The 20,718-nt window shown below is 49.4% G+C and overlaps 1 protein-coding gene across 1 annotated transcript in view; it reads right to left on the reverse strand.

Moving 5' to 3' along the window:
• Positions 1–20,415, reverse strand: part of LOC119182464 (monocarboxylate transporter 5-like) — a 70,140-nt gene extending 49,725 nt beyond the window's left edge. The window contains exon 1 of the mRNA XM_075888094.1: positions 20,219–20,415. Coding sequence (XP_075744209.1) covers positions 20,219–20,415 — 197 coding nt within the window. The remainder of the gene's footprint in view (positions 1–20,218) is intronic.
• Positions 20,416–20,718: the final 303 nt, after the last annotated feature.

A 20,718-nucleotide genomic window follows, 5' to 3' on the forward strand; every position in this document is an offset into this window, starting at 1 on the left:
ACAGCGCTTATCATTTTTGTGGCCCATAGAAAGAAATTGCCCGCAGCTTCCCTCGGGGCAACACTGAGGAGGATGCGGAGCATATAATTGGTTAACGGGGTGTTAAAGTGCGACTTACTTGGGTCGATGGCTAAATTGGTTAACGTGGTTGTGAAATGGGGTGTGAAATTGCGACTTACTTGGGTCGATGGCTAAATTGGTTAACGTGGTTGTAGGAGGGGGTGTTAAATGAGTGAACACGTACACACGTATGCGAAAGGGCGGCGCTGGTCGAAGGGACGTCGATCATTGTGTTTGTGGATTCGTTGGCATTCATTTCACGGCGACTTCGGACGTCGACGCGCCGTACAAACCAACGGACGAGCGGCAACTGAGCGAGCGAGCGCCGACCTTGAGTATATATACAGCGCGACGGCGCATGCGCTGTCAGCTGTCGAATGTTCTCGAAGGAGAAGCGCGCGCGCGGCACAGATGGTGGGCGACGGCGCGACGGCGCATGCGCGCGCGTCAGCTGTCGAATGTTCGAGAAGCGGTGCGGATGGCGCGGACGGCGCACTACAAGGTGCGAGTATAAGATGCTTCCGCATCTAAAACGTGTTCATCGTAAAGCCACCACCATCGTTACGGCCCCGCTCAGACAGCACAATGGGGCAAACGCTGTGGTCGCATAAAAATAAATAAACACACACACACACACACACACACACACACACACACATATATATATATATATATATATATATATATATATATATATATATATATATATATATATATATATATATATATATATATATAGTCAGCGCAGTCACCAACTCTTCTTTATATATTGGACGTTTCATCGTCATTTGTATAATTTCCTCATCTGTAGATACCATCATCAGTGTGTGCCACGTTCAGCTCGTCTCGAATAAAGCTCTTCCTCATAAATGGCGGACGATGCTTCTCGATCCCCAAGTCCTCTCACATGTTGCCGCTGGAGCTCCGCTCGGGTAGTCGTCTACTACCATCTGCCGTGGCGGTGCAAGACAATCCTGGTTCATCTAACACCACCGGCCCAGTGCAGCCTCCACCGTCGCCTCTGGCCATCCACAGCCACCAGCGTGATCAGCCAGTATTCTCGGGTCTAAAAGGGGATGACGTTGAAGAATGGCTACACACCTACGCCCTCCTCAGTGAGCTGAACAGGTGGGATACTCTACGCAAATTACGTACGGTCCTTTTCTACCTGACTGATGTAGCCGAAACCTGGTTTTGGAACCACTTCCAACATCTTCCCGACATGGATACATTCACACGGTAGCGTCGCCAGATTTTCGGCTCCCCCAGAGTTTGCAGTGAGGCAGTAACAAAAAAGCTTGCTGAACGCATTCAACAGGCGGGTGAATCATACACCTCATACATTAAGGATGTTCTTGTCTTGTGCAAGCGTGTAAACTCATCTATGCCCCAATACCCCATATTATCAAGAGCATAAATACCGTCACATTCAACGCCCTTGTGTCGCGAAATTGTACCATGATTCAAGATGTCATCATCATTCGCCAGTGACTAGACGAACTTCAAGCTCTTCGTCTCTACTATTATGCGCCGGACATTCGTCTTCCTGCGGCCATCGACATCCGTGCCCGGATCCGCGACATCGTTCATGAAGAGCTTCATGGGCGCTGCTCTTCTTGCACTCCACCGTCTACTTTAGCCTCAGCTCCAACCAACTTGCGGGACATCATTAGGCAAGAGATTGCACCAGTGTCACATCACCTTGTTCCACTAAATCCAGACCTCGTCAGGTACCAACGTACGACGAAGTTGCAGTGCTCTCAGGGCCCACCACTATCCCAGCGGCTACACCAGGCGGCCATGTACCTGTGGCATCAGTGTCACCACCGAGGCGTCCACAGCCGTATTACACCATGCCACGTCCTGCTCACCCAATCTGTTATTATTGCGCCTATAGAGTTCAAATATCTCACATTTGCTGAAGGTGCCAACTGGACGAGCAACGTGACTACGCTCCAGAGGAACGCGGACGCTTCAGTCCACTCATGAGCTACCAGCACACGCCTTACCGGTCTTCCTTTCAGCGTTCGTCCTCTACTCCTCGCAGTATGGGTATGGTTACGTTTGGCCCGGCAGTTCATCTCGGCCGACGCTATTGTGCGTAAACTGGTGTGCTACAATGCTTTCAACCCCATCGGCGCCCAATCTGTATGACGCTGTCCTGTAAATGTTCCAGTTGGTGGTCGGGTCACAATGAAAGCTTCGCGAGACAACCCTTTCTTGAACGGATTTGAATAGCGGCGGACGGCGCCACTGAGGAAGTTCTCATGGAGTCGACGTCTCGACTCGGCTGTCGTCGACGCAAAATCGTCACAAAAGCACCATCAGTTTGGAAGCGTGAAAAGACGTCGAAGACGCCGTCCTCGGGGATCGAGCGTCTAGACTGCCATGTTCAAGAGGGTTCTAGAAGCCTGTAGCTGAAAGCACCCATGGATTACTGCTGACGTTAGTGTGAGCAGCTATCCCACCGGAGGAGCTCAACTTTCTTTCTCCAGAATCTACCTCCTCGCCCTGCGGTGCCTTCAAGACGTGGGCTGGGAGCGTCATTGTGTGGTGCGCTCGTGCATTGGACCTTTTCGCCCAGCCAAGTGATGCAATATCTGCACCATTTCTGTTGGGTAGACCACTGAGACTTCGTCACCTGATTTGTGGCAAGAGTGGTCACCACCTTCTTCGGACCTCCGTGTAAGAAGACGGCGGGCTATAAAAGCCGAAAACATTTTGTTTATAATCGCTGAATCATGAGCTTAACCTTTGTACATAGCTCATTCTCTGCTGAATCACTGTACAGTTCTATGTTTCGACTGTCATGTACACACCTTCGTTCTATCTCTATTAACGCATCCCACTACTGGCGAAGATCGGCTATGCTGACGACTGCATGGAGCCAGCTACTCTAAAGAGAACCCACCGTAACTGCCATCAAACCTTCAAGCCCCTAGCAACTGGTGGCAGCATAACTGCCATCATCAACCTCATACTCTTTGCACTATGCCTGTGAAATCCCGGGAGTTTCGCCGCCACTCACTATCTCCCAATAGTCGTTCCTCTGCGACCCGCCTCTCATGTTCTGAATGCCCACCCGAAAAACTCCCCAGTGCAGTTTTAGGAGCGGAAACAGCATCCAGCGGACAGCACGCAAGTCCTCCAGACAGACCATCGAACTTGTTCATAGTGTTAGTAGAAGGTATACACGTCGAAGCGCTAGTGGATACTGGCGCTGCCATTACGATAATCTGCTCTGACCTTCGCTCCCGTATCCGCAAAGTCACCATACCTTACTTGGGCCTGTCTCTCCATACTGCGATAAACGCCATGCTTTAGAAAAAAGCATGACGTTTCAGTCAGAAAAAAGACCATGCTTTTTTCTGACTGACTCGTACGTGTACTCTGTCCTTTCTTGTGTTTTTTTTCTCCACATGCACATACAAAGTGTTTACGTTCGCCTACCACTTCATGACCATTGAAGGGAAACGGACGAAGATTAAAGGTAAATAGCCGACCGACCCATTAACGAGAAACCTTTCCTTTACGCACGCCGCCCGCCGCCCGCCGAACGACCAACTACGGGGAAACCCCTTTCTTTACGCACGCCGTCACGGACCCTCCCGGCACCGCGGCGACAATCTTGGGTGGCCCGACACACGTCAAGAACTGAACAGCACGTGATATGAACCGTATGTGGATGTAGACGGACAGTTGGCTTCGTTCTCAGTGTTGACAGTGGTTCTTCCTCTTTTTTACTTTCTTTCTTTTCTTTCTTTTTTTCGTCTTTTTTCTCCCCCTTTTTTGTTTTTTTTTCCTTTTTCTAGTTTCATATCACTCTCGCAAACGTCTTTCAAGGCGAGAGGGACGCGGCAGCAACGAAGTTTGAAAGCTCATGTCAGTATAACTCATCCCCTGATGAAGGGAGGACCCCTCCAGAAACTGTTGAGAAATAAATATATTTATCCTTGTTGACAACGCTCCCGTTGTGCCATATTCCATATATATATATATATATATATATATATATATATATATATATATATATATATATACATTTATATAGTGTGAGTAACCGATTTATTTAGCCAGGCTCGATCTAAATCACTCTGGAGATGATATTTACAGATGAAGAAGATGTAAAGGTGTTGGTGATATAAAAAAAAATATAGAGTCATTCGCTTGTCACGCTCACACTAATTCCCCCTCGTGGTGAAAGCGGCCGTCTGGTCGCTTGACAGTGTTATGAAAGGCGTCGCGCATAAGGCTTTAAACGAGATACGTGCACTATCTCTGTTTCTCGGCAACGATAATCAGGATTACGCGCTAAGAGGAGAAACGCGGTAATTGACAGGAGATGTCTGTTGGACCACCGTGTACGGCCCAATGAAGCGACTGATGAATTTGTCGCGTAGGACGGGGACGTGTAGTGGTGTCCATAGAAGAACTTCGTCACCAGTGGAAAAACTCACAACACGGCGAGACGAGTCGTAGTGACATTTTCGAGTGCCTTGAGAGAGGCCGGTGTTAACACGGGCCTGGTGACGGCAGTGTGCGAGACTAGATAGAAATTCTTCAGAGAAAGGAGCCGTCGAGGGAGCAGGGGCCGAAAGGAAAGAGACATCCAGAGCGAAACTCGGTGAGCGACCATGGGCGAGAACAAAATGGAAAAAAGCCAGTAGTCCGTTGAGCAGCTGTATTATAGTCGAATGTCACGAAGGGTAGAAATCATCCCAGTTCGTGTGGTTGGGGTGAATGTACATGGCGATCATGTCCGATAGGGTCCGATGAAACCGTTCAGTCAATACGTTGGTCTGTGGGTGGTAGGTAGAATTGGTCTTGTGAACAGTGTTCGAGGCACGCAAAACTTGCTCGACAATGGAAGAGAGGAAGACTTTGCCACGATCATTCAGGAGAATGCGTGGAGCTCCATGACGCAAAAAGATGTGGCGGAGAAAGAAATCGACCATCTCAGTGGCAGTCCCAGATGGTATAGAAGCTGTTGCTGCGTAGCGGGTAAGGTGGTCGACGGCCGTGACAATCCAGCGATTTCCATTGGATGACAAAGGAAGAGGGCCACACAAGTCGATTGTAACGACTTCAAAAGGCGAGGCGGGACAAGAAAGAGGTTGCATTAAGCCAGCCGGGGCAGTTGTTTGTCGTTTTTGTCGTTGGCAATGGACACAGGAGGCGACGTACTTAGCGACGACTGAAGAGAGGCCCGGCCAAAAACAACGACTTCGTATTTTGTCGTAAGTCTTGTGATAGCCTAGATGAGCGGCCGATGGATCATCATGAAAGGCTTCCAGAACTTCACGTTGCAGAGAACGTGGGATGACGGGTACCCACTTGTTGCGATCGATGTGGTAAATGTAGCGACATAAAGCATCACCGACAAGCTTAAATTGTTTAAGTTGTCGACGGAGTCTTGCGTTTGGAGGAGTAGTAGAGCCGGTCAAGTGGTCAACAATGGTGCGGCAGTATGGGTCAACACGTTGTTGTGAAACAAAAGATAGGGTGGCAGGTGATGAACTTAGCGCTGCGATTGGGGAGGTGCTGTCGTTTTGGATTATCGATGGTGAGTGGCTTCCGCTGGGCAAAGGACAGTGCGATAGAGCATCAGCATCTTGATGCTTCTTGCCAGATCTGTAGGCGACATCGAAATCATACTCCTGCAAGCGAAGCGTCCAGCGACCGAGGTGACCCGATAAGTTCTTCAGCGATGAAAGCCAGCATAGGGCTTCATAGTCGCTCACGACGGTAAAATGACGGCCGTGAAGATATAGGTCGGTATCTTTGCACTGTTCAAACAAAATGAAGGCACTCCTGCTCGGTGATAGTGTAGTTATTTTCGGGAGCGGTAAGAGAAGCAACGACACGTTCGTGTGAGTTTTTGTCACGCTGCAAGAGTACTGCACCAAGACCATGACTACTTGAGTCGGTGTGAAGGATGGTGGGTGCGATGGAATCGATGTGGCACAGTACCGGATCCGACGTGAGGGCTTGCTTCAATGCCGTGAAAGCGCTTTCGCAGTCTTCGGACCAAATGAAGAGACGTTCCTTGCGAGCAGTTGAAAGAGCGGAGACGTAAGTTGCGCGAAGCCACGTATGAAGCGCCGGAAGTAAAAAGATAACCCAAGAAAGCTGCGCAGGTCCTTTTAACGTAGTGGACGAGGAAAATCGAGGACGGCGGCAAGCTTCTCGGGGTCAGGCCGAATTCCTTCTTTGCTGACAAGGTGGCCAAGAACCTTGGTTATCTTGCTAGCAAAGGTACATTTCTTGGTGTTAAGCTGTAGACCGGCTTTTGCAAGGCATGTGAGGACTTCATCAAGACGTTGTATATGCTGCGAGAACGTGGATGAAAACACTACTATGTCATCGAGATAGCACAGACATGTTTTCCATTTCAAACCACGCAATACGCCGTCTATCATGCGTTCGAAGGTGGCGGGCGCATTACAGAGTCCAAAAGGGATCACATTAAACTCGTACAACCCATCTGGCGTTAAAAACGCGGTCTTCTCTTTATAGGACTCCGACATTGGTATCTACCAGTAGCCTGACCTAAGGTCGAGGCTAGAAAAATACTCTGTGCCCTGTAATGAATCCAGTGCATCGTTGATCCGAGGGAGGGGATAAACATCCTTGCGCGTTATTTTGTTTAGCGCACGGTAATCGCCACAGAAACGAACTGTCCCATCTTTCTTTTGAACGAGAACAACTGGGGATGACCAGTGACTCGAGGAAGGACGTATGATGTTGCGTCGTAGCATGTCTGAGACGTTTTCCTCGACGATCTTGCATTCTGCCTGAGACACGCGATATGGACGCCGACGTACAATACGAGAGCCATCAGTCTGGATGCTGTGAGTAGCGGTGGTAGTCATGCTGAGGGCGGGCGAGTTCACGTCAAATAGAGAACGGTGTCTATTTAACAGGGCGAGCAAATCATCAGTTTGATCAGGTGTTAAGTCAGTGCTTATTGCCGCCGACACAGGTGTGGCAGAGGCATTGAATGGCAGTGATTGTGACTTCGGGGCATCGTTGTTGTTGTTGTTCGGAAGAGTAACAATCGCAACAGGCTCACTGTCGACCGCGCAAGATACTGTTGAGCCACAGGGGAGCAGTACACACTCGGGCGTTTGATTTATGGCGGTTAGGTACGTAGACCCATTGAAGAAGCGAAAAATAAGCCCTGGTGTGATCCTAATGCCCCTACGTAGGGTATGGCCGTAAGGGAGAATTAGTACGTAACCATCCATAATGTCGGTGCAATTAACACTTATAATTTCTTCGAAGAATCGCCGAAGTACATAATCTGACGTGGTGACAAGGCGGATGCTTCCATCGTGTTAAAACGGAGAAGAGTCAGTGGCATTTACATGCAGGAGGCACTGATGACATGATATGAAAGCGGAAGCAGAAGACAAGAAATCCCACCCCAGAATGAGAGCGTGGGTGCACTCACGAAATACCGCGAGAACGATGTGATGACGAATGCTTTCGATGCAGACACGAACGGTACTCTGTGCAAGTGGATGAATGAGAGCGTTGGTCGCCGCACGTAGAGATGGGCCGCCATAAGGCGTGGTGACTTTTCGAAGGCGGGAACAAAAATCAGCACGAATAATCGAAACGGCAGCACCAGTGTCTACAAGAGCTTCAACGCGTACACCTTCTACAAACACTACTATCAAATTCGATGGCCGCTCTGGCGGAATTGTTAGCTGTCCGGTGGATGCAGTTTCCCCTCCTAAAACTGCATTGGGGATATTTCCGCGTGGGCGTTCGTGGAATGGGAGGCGGGCTGCAGAGGCGACATTGAACGGCGACCTGGCGAAGGCGACCTGCGGCGAGACGTACGGCAATTCCCAGGCATGTCCGTATGATAGGTAGGAGACGGTGAACGGTAATAGGACGATCGGGAGGGTGATCGTAGGTAGTTCATGGTCGGACGGAAGCTTCGATGTTCTTCAGGAGCGTAGCCGCGTTGCTCGTCTTGTTGGCGCCTTCGACAAAACCGAGCGGTAAGTCCTCGACAGCCGCAGTAGTAACAGATTGGTCGAGGTGGGCGCTAAGGCGCGTAATAAGGTGGTGCACGCACTGGCGGTGATAACGAAGCCACAGGCGTATGGTCTGCTGTTGTAGGCACAGAAACAGTGGGTGCGGCAGAGAGTGCGGCAACTTCGGCGTACGTGCGCGTCTGGCGCACGCAGGGACCGTTGGAACACGTCGGACGTGATGCAGAGGTGATCTCTTGTTTAATCAGGTCTCGCAAGCTATCTTTCTCAGAAGGGAAAGTAACTTCCACAGCACAGAAAGAGCAGCGGCCGTGAAGCTTTTAACGAACGATGTCCCGAATAAGCACACGCAAGTCGAGGGGTGCAGGCAAACGAATGTCGGTGGCATCGTAGCAAAGGCGAAGAGACTGAAGCTCGTCAAGTCACTGACAGATGGTTATCACGTCTTAGGTGGTGGCAGGATTTTGCGTGGCGAGGGCGTTAAAGGCGACAGTGTTATTGCTTTTAATAATATGGCGTATTTGGTCGTTCTGAGACATGCCGGTGTTAACGCGCTTGCATAGCGCAAGGACATTCTTAATATAAGAGGTGTAAGATTCACCCGGCAGCTGCGTGTGTTCAGCGAGCTTCTTCTTTGCTGCCTCAGTGCGAACTGCAGGGAAACCAAATATCTGACGAATTTGCTGCTCGAAAGCCTCCCAGTCGGAAAGATCCGGGTGGTGGTTCCAGAACCAAGTTTCCGCAACATTGGACAAGTAAAATGGGACGCTGCGCAACTTCTGTGGATTGTCCCACCTGTTCAAATCGCTGACGAGGTCGTAGTTCTTGATCCAGTCTTTGACATCATCGCCTCGGAGACAAGAAAACACATGTGGATCACGCAGGCGAATGTTGTTGGGCGAAGCGGGTGGCGGTGGCTGCAGTAGAATGGTGACGTTGGATGAGCCAGGGTTTTCTTGTGCCGCCATGGCAGGGGGTTGTATGCGATGACCCGAGCGGAGCTCCAGCGAGAACGAGTGAGAGGACTTGAGGGAACGAAAAGCACCGTCCACCACTTGTGAGGAACCGGTTTATTAGATGCGGAAGCATCTTATACTCGCGCCTTGTAGTGCGCCGTCCGCGCCGTCCGCACCGCTTCTCGAACAATCGACAGCTGACGCGCGCGCATGCGCCGTCGCGCCATCGCCCACCATATGTGCCGCGCGCGCTTCTCCTTCGAGAACATTCGACAGCTGACAGCGCATGCGCCGTCGCGCCGTCGCCATCTGTGCCGCGCGCGCGCTTCTCCTTCGAGAACATTCGACAGCTGACAGCGCATGCGCCGTCGCGCTGTCTATATACTCAAGGTCGGCGCTCGCTCGCTCAGTTGCCGCTCGTCGGTTGGTTTGTACGGCGCGTCGACGTCCAAGGTCGCGGTGAAATGAATTCCAACGAATCCACAAACACAATGATCGACGTCCCTTCGACCAGCGCCGCCCTTTCGCATACGTGTGTACGTGTTCACTCATTTAACACCCCCTCCTACAACCACGTTAACCAATTTAGCCATCGACCCAAGTAAGTCGCAATTTCACACCCCATTTCACAACCACGTTAACCAATTTAGCCATCGACCCAAGTAAGTCGCACTTTAACACCCCGTTAACCAATTATATGCTCCGCATCCTCCTCAGTGTTGCCCCGAGGGAAGCTGCGGGCAATTTTTTTTAGCCAGACTCGAGCTAAATCACGCTCGTGTTGATATTTACAGATGAAGAAGATGTACAGGTGATGATGATATCAAAGAAAATAACGAGTTATTCATTCGCTTGTCGCGCTAACAATATATATATATATTTAATTATATATATATATATATATATATATATATATATATATATATATATATATATATATATACATAGCGAGGAAGGAAGCGCACTGGCTCCGTAGTAAAAACGGAAGCGAGAAAGCACGACGTACGAGGAAACAATTTTAATAATCACATATATTTCGGCTGGTGGGCCAGCCTTCGTCAGTGTGACATGTAATGCAGCTTTTGTAGCCATTATGTACATTTCTAAATTGTTTTAAGACATGTGCATTAGCAATCGGAAGTGATTCGACATGATTACACAAAAAGGCAAAATACATTTTGTGTGAAGATGCAATGCGTAAAGTAACATGGGCACAGCGGTCACCTCTTATTGTTTTAGCGACATCAGTACGAGTGAAAGAAATTTTAAATATGAATATGGCGCATGGTGTGGAAAGCATTATGACAACCATGCGTGCAGATTGAAGCGCATGAACGAGCGGTATAGATACTAAAGATAATCAGGTAAACTGAGTTTGTTAAGAAGGAACAAGGATGGTTCTGCCGAAAACAAAAATAAGGAGTAAAATAACAGAAAATGAACTAGAAATCTCGGAAGGGCATGAGACACCTTAAGTGGTGGAAGGTAGACTAGCGAGTGTGCCTACGTGTTAGTTTATTCCAGAGTTTAGTGTACCGAACTTGTAGATTAGAAAAGATTCGCGCATTTGCCGCTCATGATGTGAGCGGAAACCGGATTCCAGTACCGTTGCTTTATTCTTGTCGAAATAATGACCAGGTATTGCTAGATGTTTTGATAGAGGCAGATTTGGAAGGATTTTTACATGCTACTTATGATTAGTAAACCGAGTTCTGAATGGTGTTTCTGTATGAACAATATATTGTAGAGAACAGATATCGCATTCGAGCATGTATACAACGGTGGAACTGTCACAATTTAGATTGCCCCTGATTGTTAACTGAAAGCCGGTAGATGAACTGGTGGCAGTTTGCGTAGTTACCATTTGCGTACACACCTTGCTCCGCGACTTCCCACAAGGAGCGCAGCCATTTTGTTTACGAACAGCGAGCTTAGACGATGTAAGAATATCACGGAGGTTACGTGCACGTCTGTACACGACTCTCGGTGGTCCTGCGAATACAATTTTAAAGCACTTGCTTTGAGTTAATATGTTATGGTGTCGCTTCAAAATCGCGGTGATGTTTGCAGCTGACGTTGAATGCGTTAGCACAAGGTTAACCTGGGATGTACCCAGCGCCTTGGGGTCAGCGTTGAGCAGGTTAGTTCGGTTTAGTTTGTCAGCGCGTTTTATGGCGTCATCAATTGTTCTCCGTGGATATTTACGTTCAATGAGCCGACGTTTCAGATCCTCGCTATCGAAAGGAAATCTTCGTGGTTGGAACATATTCTGTTAAACCTATGAGCTTGGCTGTACGATATCCCTGTTTTGCAATGTCGGACGTGTCTGCTGTTTAAATGGAGGAGTTGATGCCTATCAGTTGGTTTACGAAAGAGATTTGTGGAGAGCCGTCCTTTACTAGCTGTGACGATAACGTCAAGAAAGTTTATCGTTGTCGATGAGTAATTATTGGTGAAAGTGATGATGGCGTGGGCAATGTTGAATTTTTTAATGAAACTTGAAAGATTTGCTTCACCATATGTCAAAATCATGAAGATGTCATCAATGAAGAGTTTGTAGAAGCATGGTTTCAAAGGTGAATTCTCTATGAAGTGAGCTTCCAACATGCCCATAAAGATATTTGCGTAGTTAGGACCTACTCTAAAGCCTATATATGTCCCGTTTGTTTGAACGTAGTGCAAGTTAATAAATTCGAAGTTGTTCAGTTCTAAGATTAGCTTCATGAGAGTACCAATGGTTTTACCATCAACTGGCTTGTCGAAGCAACAATCATCGCAAGCCTTGATGAGAGCGCAAATGCCATCGTTGTGTGGAACGTTTGCGTACAAGGACGAGACGTCAAGTGTTACCAGAAAGCTATCGTCGGGAACACCTATGTTTAAGATGTCTTTGAAGAAGTGATTTGTGTCCTTTGTAAATGACAAGAAAGTAGGTGGGATCCTGTTTATGAGGCTATTGACAAACCTGCATAGGAATTCAGTTACTGTTCCTATGCCAGAGATGACAGGGCGTCCGGGGTTATTTACTTTATGTATTGTCGTCTTCGTCTTTTTCGCGGGACGCACGCGACATTTGCCTCCCTCCGAAAATGGCATCGTCCCGATGCGCAGCCAAGACGCTCTACTTATAAAAACGCACATATGCACCGGCACCCAGAGGACAAACGAGAGTCAGCTGGACAAGTAGGGTTTCATCCGGATGGCATGCACGATCTCGGATGAGCGGTTTCGGCGACTGGAACTACAATCGCCGTCGGAAATAACTTCGTAGTTGATATTGTTCAATCGTCGGGTGACTCGATATGGGCCGAAGTATCGTCGTAATAGCTTTTTTGAAAGTCCGCGTCGACGTATTGGGATCCAGACCCATACCTTGTCGCCAGGTGCGTAGGTTACCAATTTATGTCGTAGGTCGTACCGTTTCGCATCTTTGTGTTGCTGGTGACAAATACGCACGCGAGCTAGCTGTCGGGCTTATTCGGCGCGCTGACCAAATTCTTTGGCGTCAGCGTGAGTGTCGTCACACTCGTGCGACAGCATTGCGTCCAACGTCGTAGTGACTTCACGCCCGTGTATTAAACTAAACGGCGTCATTCCGGTAGTTTTCTGCCGGGCGGTATTATAGGCGAAGGTCACATAAGGCAGGATTTTGTCCCAGATCTTGTGTTCTGTGTCGACATACATGGAGAACATGTCTGCGAGGATCTTATTAAGCCGCTTTGTTTGTTCGTTCGTTTGTGGGTGGTACGCTGTTGTTCTCCGGTGAGCTGTACCGCTGAGCCTGAAAACCGACTCCAAAAGTTCTGCCACGAATGCAGTTCCTCTATCCGTGATGAGAACTGTTGGAGCACCGTGCCGAAGGACGACGTTTTCTATGAAGAAATGAGCCGCTTCAGATGCTGTGGCCCTCGGCATGACTTTAGTTTCTGCTTAGCGAGAGAAGTAATTGGTGGCGACAATGATCCATCTGTTCCCTGTGGTAGAAGTTGGAAATGGGCACAGGAAATCTATTCCGATTTGGGCAAATGGCTTTGCTGGTACTTGGACAGACTAATAAGCCTGCCGGCCTGCCGGGTTGTGCTTTGCATCCTTGCCAGTCGGCACATGTTTGGACGTGATGTTTTACAGCATCAGGTAGGTTCGGCCAGTATTAACTGTTTTGGAGACGGGAAAATGTTTGAGTGTAACCGAGATGACCCGAGGTGACTTCGTCATGGCAGGCTTGCAGAATTTGTTTTCGCAGTGATCCAGGGACGACGAGCAAGTATGGGCTGCCTGTGGGAGAAACGTTTTTCTTTTATAGGATGTCGTTCCCTAAACAAAAAGATGACACTCCTCTCGCAAAAACTCGCGGCACGTCTTCACGTCGTTCTTCTAAGAAGTCGATAAGCGGAAGCAGGTCAGGGTCACTGCACTGCTCTTGTAAAATAGTGGCCGCGTTGATGACTCCCAAGAATGCGGCGTCGGTAGACTCGTCATTAATAGCGGCAGGATCGACGGGTGATCGCGAGAGACAGTCTGTGTCCGTGTGCTTCTTCCCTGATTTATAAATAATGGTCATATCAATCTTCTGAAGCCGAAGGCTCCAGTGTGCTCAACGGCCAGATGGGTCTTTCAAGTTAGTGAGCCAGCAAAGCGAGTGGTGATCACTGACGACCTTGAATGAGCGGCCGTACAGATACGGTCGAAATTTGAGATCCGCCCAAACCACGGCGAGACACTCTTTCTCGGTAGTCGAGTAGTTCTCTTCCGTGCGAGAGAGAGCTCTGCTGGCATAGGCTATCACTTTCTCGGAGTTATCTTGCCATTGCATCAGTACGGCGCCCAGGCCTACATTGCTTGCGCCGGTGTGAAGGGCTGTTGGCGCTTCCTGGTAAAAGTGCGCAAAAACCGGAGGTGTTTGGAGGCGTTGGCGTAATTCGTGTAACGCTGTGTGTTCCTTTTCGCTCGAAAGAAAGGGGACATCCTCTCGTGTGAGCCGCGTCAAAGGCGCCGCAATAGACGAAAAGTTGGCGATGAATCGTCGGTAATAAGCACAGAGGCCTAAAAAGCGTCTCACTGCTCTTTTGCATGCGGTGCGGGAAACTTTGCGACAGCGTCGATTTTGCCCAGGTCAGGTCAAACACCTTCATGGCTGACCACGTGGCCTAAAAAGAAAAGTTCGCTGAAACCGAAATGGCACTTCTCTGGTTTTAAAGTCAGGCCAGCCGAACGTATAGCTTGTAGAACTGCGAATAATCGACTTAGGTGTTCCTCGAATGTAGCTGAGAAGACGATAACATCGTCTAGATAGACCAAGCATGTCTGCATGTCTGTCACTTCAGTACTGATTGCACAGTGTCCAATAAGCGCTGAAAAGTGGCTGGCGCTTAGCATAACCCGAACGAAAGCACTTTAAATTTATAAAGACCGTCGGGCGTCATGAAAGCAGTTTTCTCACTGTCTCTCTCATCGACCTCTATTTGCCAATAGCCACTTTGCAGGTCCATCGATGAGAAATAGCGCACATGCCACAGCCGATCAAGAGAGTCGTCTATGCGTGGCAGTGGGTAGACGTCTTTCTTCGTTACTTGGTTTAACTTGCGGTAATCTATACAGAAACACAAGCTTCCGTCTTTCTTCTTAACCAATACCACGGGGGATGCCCAGGGACTCTTGGAAGGCTGTATTACGTCATCTTAAAGCATCTTCTGAACTTGCTTTTGGATCTCCTCACGTTCTTTCCGAGCCACACGGTATGGGTTTTCACGGATCGGTCTCGTATTTTCTTCAACGATGATTCGTTGCTGGGTCGGTGGTGTTTGATGTTGACGGACAAAGGTGTCGAGGCTGGGATGGTCACGTCGTCCGGTTGCAAAGCGAAGCAATCTCTCTCTTGATACACGTCGTCGTAGTAGGCAATCGCGGTGCCCTTCTGGATGTGACGATGCTCGTTGCTGAAGTTGGTGATGAGCACTTCTTCCCGCCCATCAATTATTGCCATAACGCATTTCCGATGGAGGCGGAAATGTTGTAGGCCCGTATACTCAGCATTGGGTGCACGTTAAAGAACCCCAGGTGGTCAAAATTTCCGGAGCCCTCCACTACGGCGTCTCTCATAATCAAATGGTCGTTTTGGGACGTTAAACCCCACAAATCAATCAATTATTGCCAGAACGCCTCTCGCTATTGAAACACCTTGCGTAAGCAATAGTGCGTCTATTCGCTCCACTATCGCCTCATTACGGCACGGCCGTTCACATAACACCGACACTGGGCAGCAAGATCTCGGCAGGAGCATCACATCATCGGCTACACGTAAACGTTGCAGTTGTTCTTCAGTGGTGGCGTCGACGTAAGGATGGGCGGAAAAGGTGACGATACGTTCTGGAATGTTGATGACAGCACCGTACTCTCGCAGAAAATCCATACCCAAAATCAACTCTTTACAACAGTCCGGTAAAATGACAAAAGTGGCGACGAAGTTCGAATCACCGATTACGAGCCGAGCGGTACATTTACCGGTTGGCGTCATTAGCTGTCCACCAGCACTCCTTATGCTCGGCCCACTCCGTGGCGTCTTGATCTTCTTAAGGCGGTCGGCGAGCTCTTTTCTTATAATAGAGAAGTCCGCACCTGTGTCAACCAGTGCTATTACGTAGTGTCCGTCTATAATAATGCTAAGGTCGGCACGTAAAAATTCATTGGCATTAGCACTCGGGGTTCTCGTCGTCTTCGTCATCACCGTCATCATGTCGTCTTTGTGTAGAGGGAAGGGGGTCTTTTCGGCGTCTCGGCGATTGGCAACCTTGCCCCCGGAGGTCGCGGCAGTTAGTTTCCCTGGCACGGGCTTGGGGAGCGGTTTCTGATGGCGTCAGCGTATCTTGGCGATTCGGGGAATTCTAACCTCGTGCAAATGAGAGAGACCGCCAGCGACGACTTGGTGAAGACGCTTGGTTGGTCGGCAGGTGATCAGCACCGTGGTCACGAGAGTCTTCAAAATAAAATGAAGTGGGCTGAGAAAAGTTTCCAAACCGGGCTTCTCGATGACGGCAGTAGCGCGAGATGTGACCTGGTTCGCCGCAGTGGAAACGAAGGGGTCGACGGTCGGCAGTGCGCCACAAGTCGGTCTGACGTACTGGTGGTCGCCGCAAAGGTTCCCGCTGCCACCACGGCAAGGTAACGGGCCGGGGCTGAAAGGGTGCTTCTTCTGGGGCAGGCGGATGACAGCGGACGACATCAGCATAGGTCAGGGGACGTGGTTCGGGTGGTGGCGCCGGTGATGGAAAGGCTTGCCGTAGTTCCTGGCGCACGATTTCTGCAACAGAAGGAACCGGGGGCTCGGTAGATGGAAGGCCGAGGACCCACAGCTCTTCCCGCAGGATTTACCTAATCATTTGCCGTAAAGAGTTTTCGGAAACGGTAGCGTTTTGAGTGGCAGCACCAACAGGCGTTTGGTCGGGCAGGGGGTCAAACTGGCGGCATCGTTGCCGGAGCGCCCGCTCAATGACAGTCACCTCTTCGATGAATTCATTCACTGTTGATGGCGGATTTCATACAAGGCCGGCGAAAAGCGGTTCCTTAACTCCCCTCATCAGGTGACAAACTTTCCTTGCCTCGGGCATGTCAAGGTCAGTGCGGCAAAATAGACGGGCCATATCCTCAGCGAACATGACGACGCTTTCGTTCGGCTTTTGCACGCAGGCTTCAATCATATGTTGTGTGAGATGCCGTCGGTCCGCACTCAGAAACGTTTCGATAAGATTTTGCGCAAATTGTCCCAGGTTTGAAAAGCACGCTCCCTGTTCTCGTACCATGTGTGAGCGCTATTTTCCATTGCGAAGTATGCATGGCTAAATTTTTCTTGCACGCTCCAACGATTCACCACAGCGGTCCCCTCGAACTGGTCGAGTCAGTTCTCGACATCTTCATACGGTTCTCCACGGAAGATTTCGGGAACACGAGGAGTCTCAAAAGTTACCTGGTAAGGATGAGTCGTCTGGGCTGGAAGAAAATTCACAGGCGTTGAAGGGGCCGCCATGTTGGTAAAAGGAGGTGCCGTCAAGAGTTCTGAACTTAGGCCTAGTAGGCGCCGGCTCAATCGGTGTACTGGAGTCGTAACAAGATGTTGAGGCTCCTGACTGGGTGTACGGTCCCGAACAACGCTTTTTTGCAACAGGTTGCAGGCCGCAGCACCTCCACCAGTGTCGCGACGTGAAGACAGAGGACGTATTTGAAGACGCTGAGAAGACAGCAGCGGGTCGTTCTTTTTATTAACCGCGCGCGAGAGAGAGTTTCTCGTTTTTTTCATTATTGCGTTCTGCATAAAAGCGGGCAGATGCGCGTATGCGCTGTCGCCTTCGTCTTTTTTGCGGGACGCACGTGACAGTATCTTGGGCAGAAGATAAAATCTACCTGCAACAGGGCTGAGTGGAACAAGTGACCAGGCTGTCGTTTTATCGATCTTTTCATTTTTTTACAAGTTGTGCAAGTGCGCCCTGCAATTCGACCATGTAGTCGTTTGTAGGATCGTTAGGGAGTGGTATGTAGAAGTTTCCATCTGAGAGCTTCCTCTCAGCTTCACTTATATAGTTACTATGATTAAGAATAACAATAGTGTCACCTTTGTGTACCAGCTTGATTATGATGTCGGGGTTATTTGCTAGCTCTTCGAGTGCCCTTTTTTCTTTTGTTGATAGGTTATGTCGATGGGGAGCACGAGTTTTCTAAGAATCTATGACATCTTTTGTACAGCCTTAATATAATTGTCTAAGCACCTATCACGTTGTGGTAGTGAAGTCCAGTGTCTCTGCTGAGGAAGTAGTAGCCCGCTACTGTGGTCACTAGAGTGATCGTGATTATATTCTTTAAGGCGCATATTTCGGGCGAAGTTGTGAAGGTCCTTAATGAGCTGAAACTCATTGAGCCCACCGTATATATATATATATGTATATATATATATATATATATATATATATTCACGAGGTAGTGACGTGGACGAATTAAGCACACTGTGAATCGAATAATAAACTGTTCATTTGGGTAAAGCTGTGCCCAGTAAACGGAAAGTTTGATGTCTGATTACAGTAGCAGTCTTGGACTGATAGCGGCGAACGGAGCGTCGGCCGTCGATCAACTGACAAGCGGTGGAGCGTGTCGGCGTTTATACCCTTACTATCGAATATTCTAGCGTTATCGCTAGCGGTGACGTAAGTTCCCGAATAATCTGTGACGTTCTTGAACTGGGTGTAATCTTAACAAAATGATCTACTAAAGCCTGGAAGCTTCTCGAGCATCGTAGGTGCGGTTTGCGCTGGGCGTAGTGTAACGGGCTGTTAACAAAACATGAGGAAAGTAACGAGGCAATACAACACGTATCGAATTACCAATTTTGCTGTACATAATTGATTTGTGAAGCTTAACGTCCCAAAACCACCACATGAATATGAGAGATGCCGTAGTGGAGGGCTCCGGAAATTATGACCACCTGGGGTTCGTGCCCCTTAATCTGAGCACACCAGCCTACAACATTTCCGCCTCCATCGGAAGTGCAGCCGTCGCAGCTGGGATTCGATCCCACGCCCTGCGGGTCAGCAGCCGAGTACCTTAGCTACTAGACCACCACGGGGGGGGGCGGGGACGGCTTCGCTCTACATGTCGCAACAGGCTCAATTTGTTGAGCCCTCGCAGTGCTAAGACAAACCACGCGAGAAAGCATCGTAACTTTACGAAGAGAGCGACAAAGTCTTTGACTTATCACAGAAACCGCGGCACCGGTATCGATGAGCGCAAGTGTTCATACACCTTCGGCGATTACACCTATAAGATTGGCAGGGGACAAGCGAGGACTTGGACGATTACGCGATGAGGCAGCTCGTGCCTCCAGAGCTGCGGAAGTTAGTTTTCCGTCTCGTTGGAGGCGAGTCGTCGACGCATAGGTGATGCAGATTGACGACTTGTTGAAACGTAATGATTGATTGATATGTGGGGTTTAACGTCCCAAAACCACCATATGATTATGAGAGACGCCGCAGTTGAGGGCTCCGGAAATTAGCACCACCTGGTGTTCTTTAACGTGCACCCAAATCTGAGCACACGGGCCTACAACATTTCCGCCTCCATTGAAAATGCAGCCACCGCAGCCGGGATTCAAACCCGCGACCTGTTGATCAGCAGCCGAGTACCTTAGCCACTAGACCACCGCGGCGGGGCTTGTTGAAAGGGAAGGCGAGCGGGAAGTAGAACATCGAGAAGTGGAGGTTCGGGTGCCGGAAGCAGCTTGCTCGCCGCGTTCGTGATCTTTACGTGGCACGTGAGGTGCGTTGTAAGGAGGCCGAAACGAGTATTCAGCGTATCTTGGTGTGTTCACTGAGAAGCGCCGACGACATAGACGTGCAAAGTGGCTTTGAATTCCTTAAAAGTAACATAAGGGCCGGTTGTTAGCAGTGCACCAAGGATTTCCGGAGTGCTGCTGTGTAGCTGGAAACGTTGCGGTGGACGGTCGCACAGGTTGTGGCGTATACAATGGCAGACGAGGCGGAGACATTGCCGCGACGGCCGCGTAAGCCAGTGGTGCGGCGACAGGTGTTGGTAGAGAGGCAGACGTAGGTAATAGCAACCCCTCGAACACCTACTCCTGAATATTCTGTCTGATAAACAGCGATAGGCGGTTCGTTGGTACTTCAGTGGTCGGCAGATACAAGACACACGAAAGCTGCCGTGCGACCTCTTCGCGTACATGTTCTTTTATCTACTCCAGCCGGGTGCTGTCACCATTGACGGCCAGGGCAACGAGCGAGTCATCTTCTGTCGTCGACCTCCGAACTGATTGATGCACTTTGTTTGCGAATGCCTTCGAAGCGCTGGCACAAGATCACATGTTCGGATACGGTACTTGGGCCCTTGCCAGCAACATTTGAAAGGCATCATAGGCGACGCCGATGATGCCTTTTAAGATATGTCTCATCTTACACTGTTCGGTCATCTCAGGGTTAAAAAGCCGGCCTAAATCGATAACATCTTCAATATAGCTTGTGAAGCTTTTGCCCTACCCTTGCGCACGTCCGCGATGGCGCTGTTCAGCATGCAGCTTGCGCACGGCGGGGCGATCAAACACAGCTGCAAGGGTGGTCTTGAAAGCGGCCCAGAGTTGCAAATTCAGCTCGGTGGTTTATGAACCGCAGGCTGGCGACGTCTTTGATACAAAGTGGGACATACTCCAATTTCAAGGGGTCGACCGACTTGTTGGTGGCGCTCACCTTTTCAAACAAATGCAACCAGTTTGCCACAGTTTTGTCCTCGGTGCCATTGAAGAAGTAGGGATCCCGCTGGTGCAGGGTGGTAGGCACAATGCCCAGTTGAGATTGCGCCATGCTTTGCTGGGTGGCGCCTTGCTCAGTGGTCTGATCATGCATTGCGGATGCAGTGGGCAGCTTCCGGCTTCGAAGTTCCAGATTTGCGTACCGAGCACACTTCCACTACTTTGCTAGGGAGTTTAAGAGTGACGCAAGGTAGAGAGCCGGTACAGACAAAAATACTCGAGCAGTCCAGTGTCTACAGCTTGTGCACACGCTCGTGCCTCACACTCAAAGATTGTCCCACTGGTCATTGCCTTGCGAATTCCCCACTACAATATATATACTGTGAGTGAAAAGACAGGGCACTGACAGACATTGTCAAAACTGCTTAAAGAGCCAAAAGTTAGTCATTTCAGTCAT

Source organism: Rhipicephalus microplus, chromosome 3 (genome assembly GCF_043290135.1).
Source record: "Rhipicephalus microplus isolate Deutch F79 chromosome 3, USDA_Rmic, whole genome shotgun sequence".
NCBI classification, from domain to species: domain Eukaryota; kingdom Metazoa; phylum Arthropoda; class Arachnida; order Ixodida; family Ixodidae; genus Rhipicephalus; species Rhipicephalus microplus.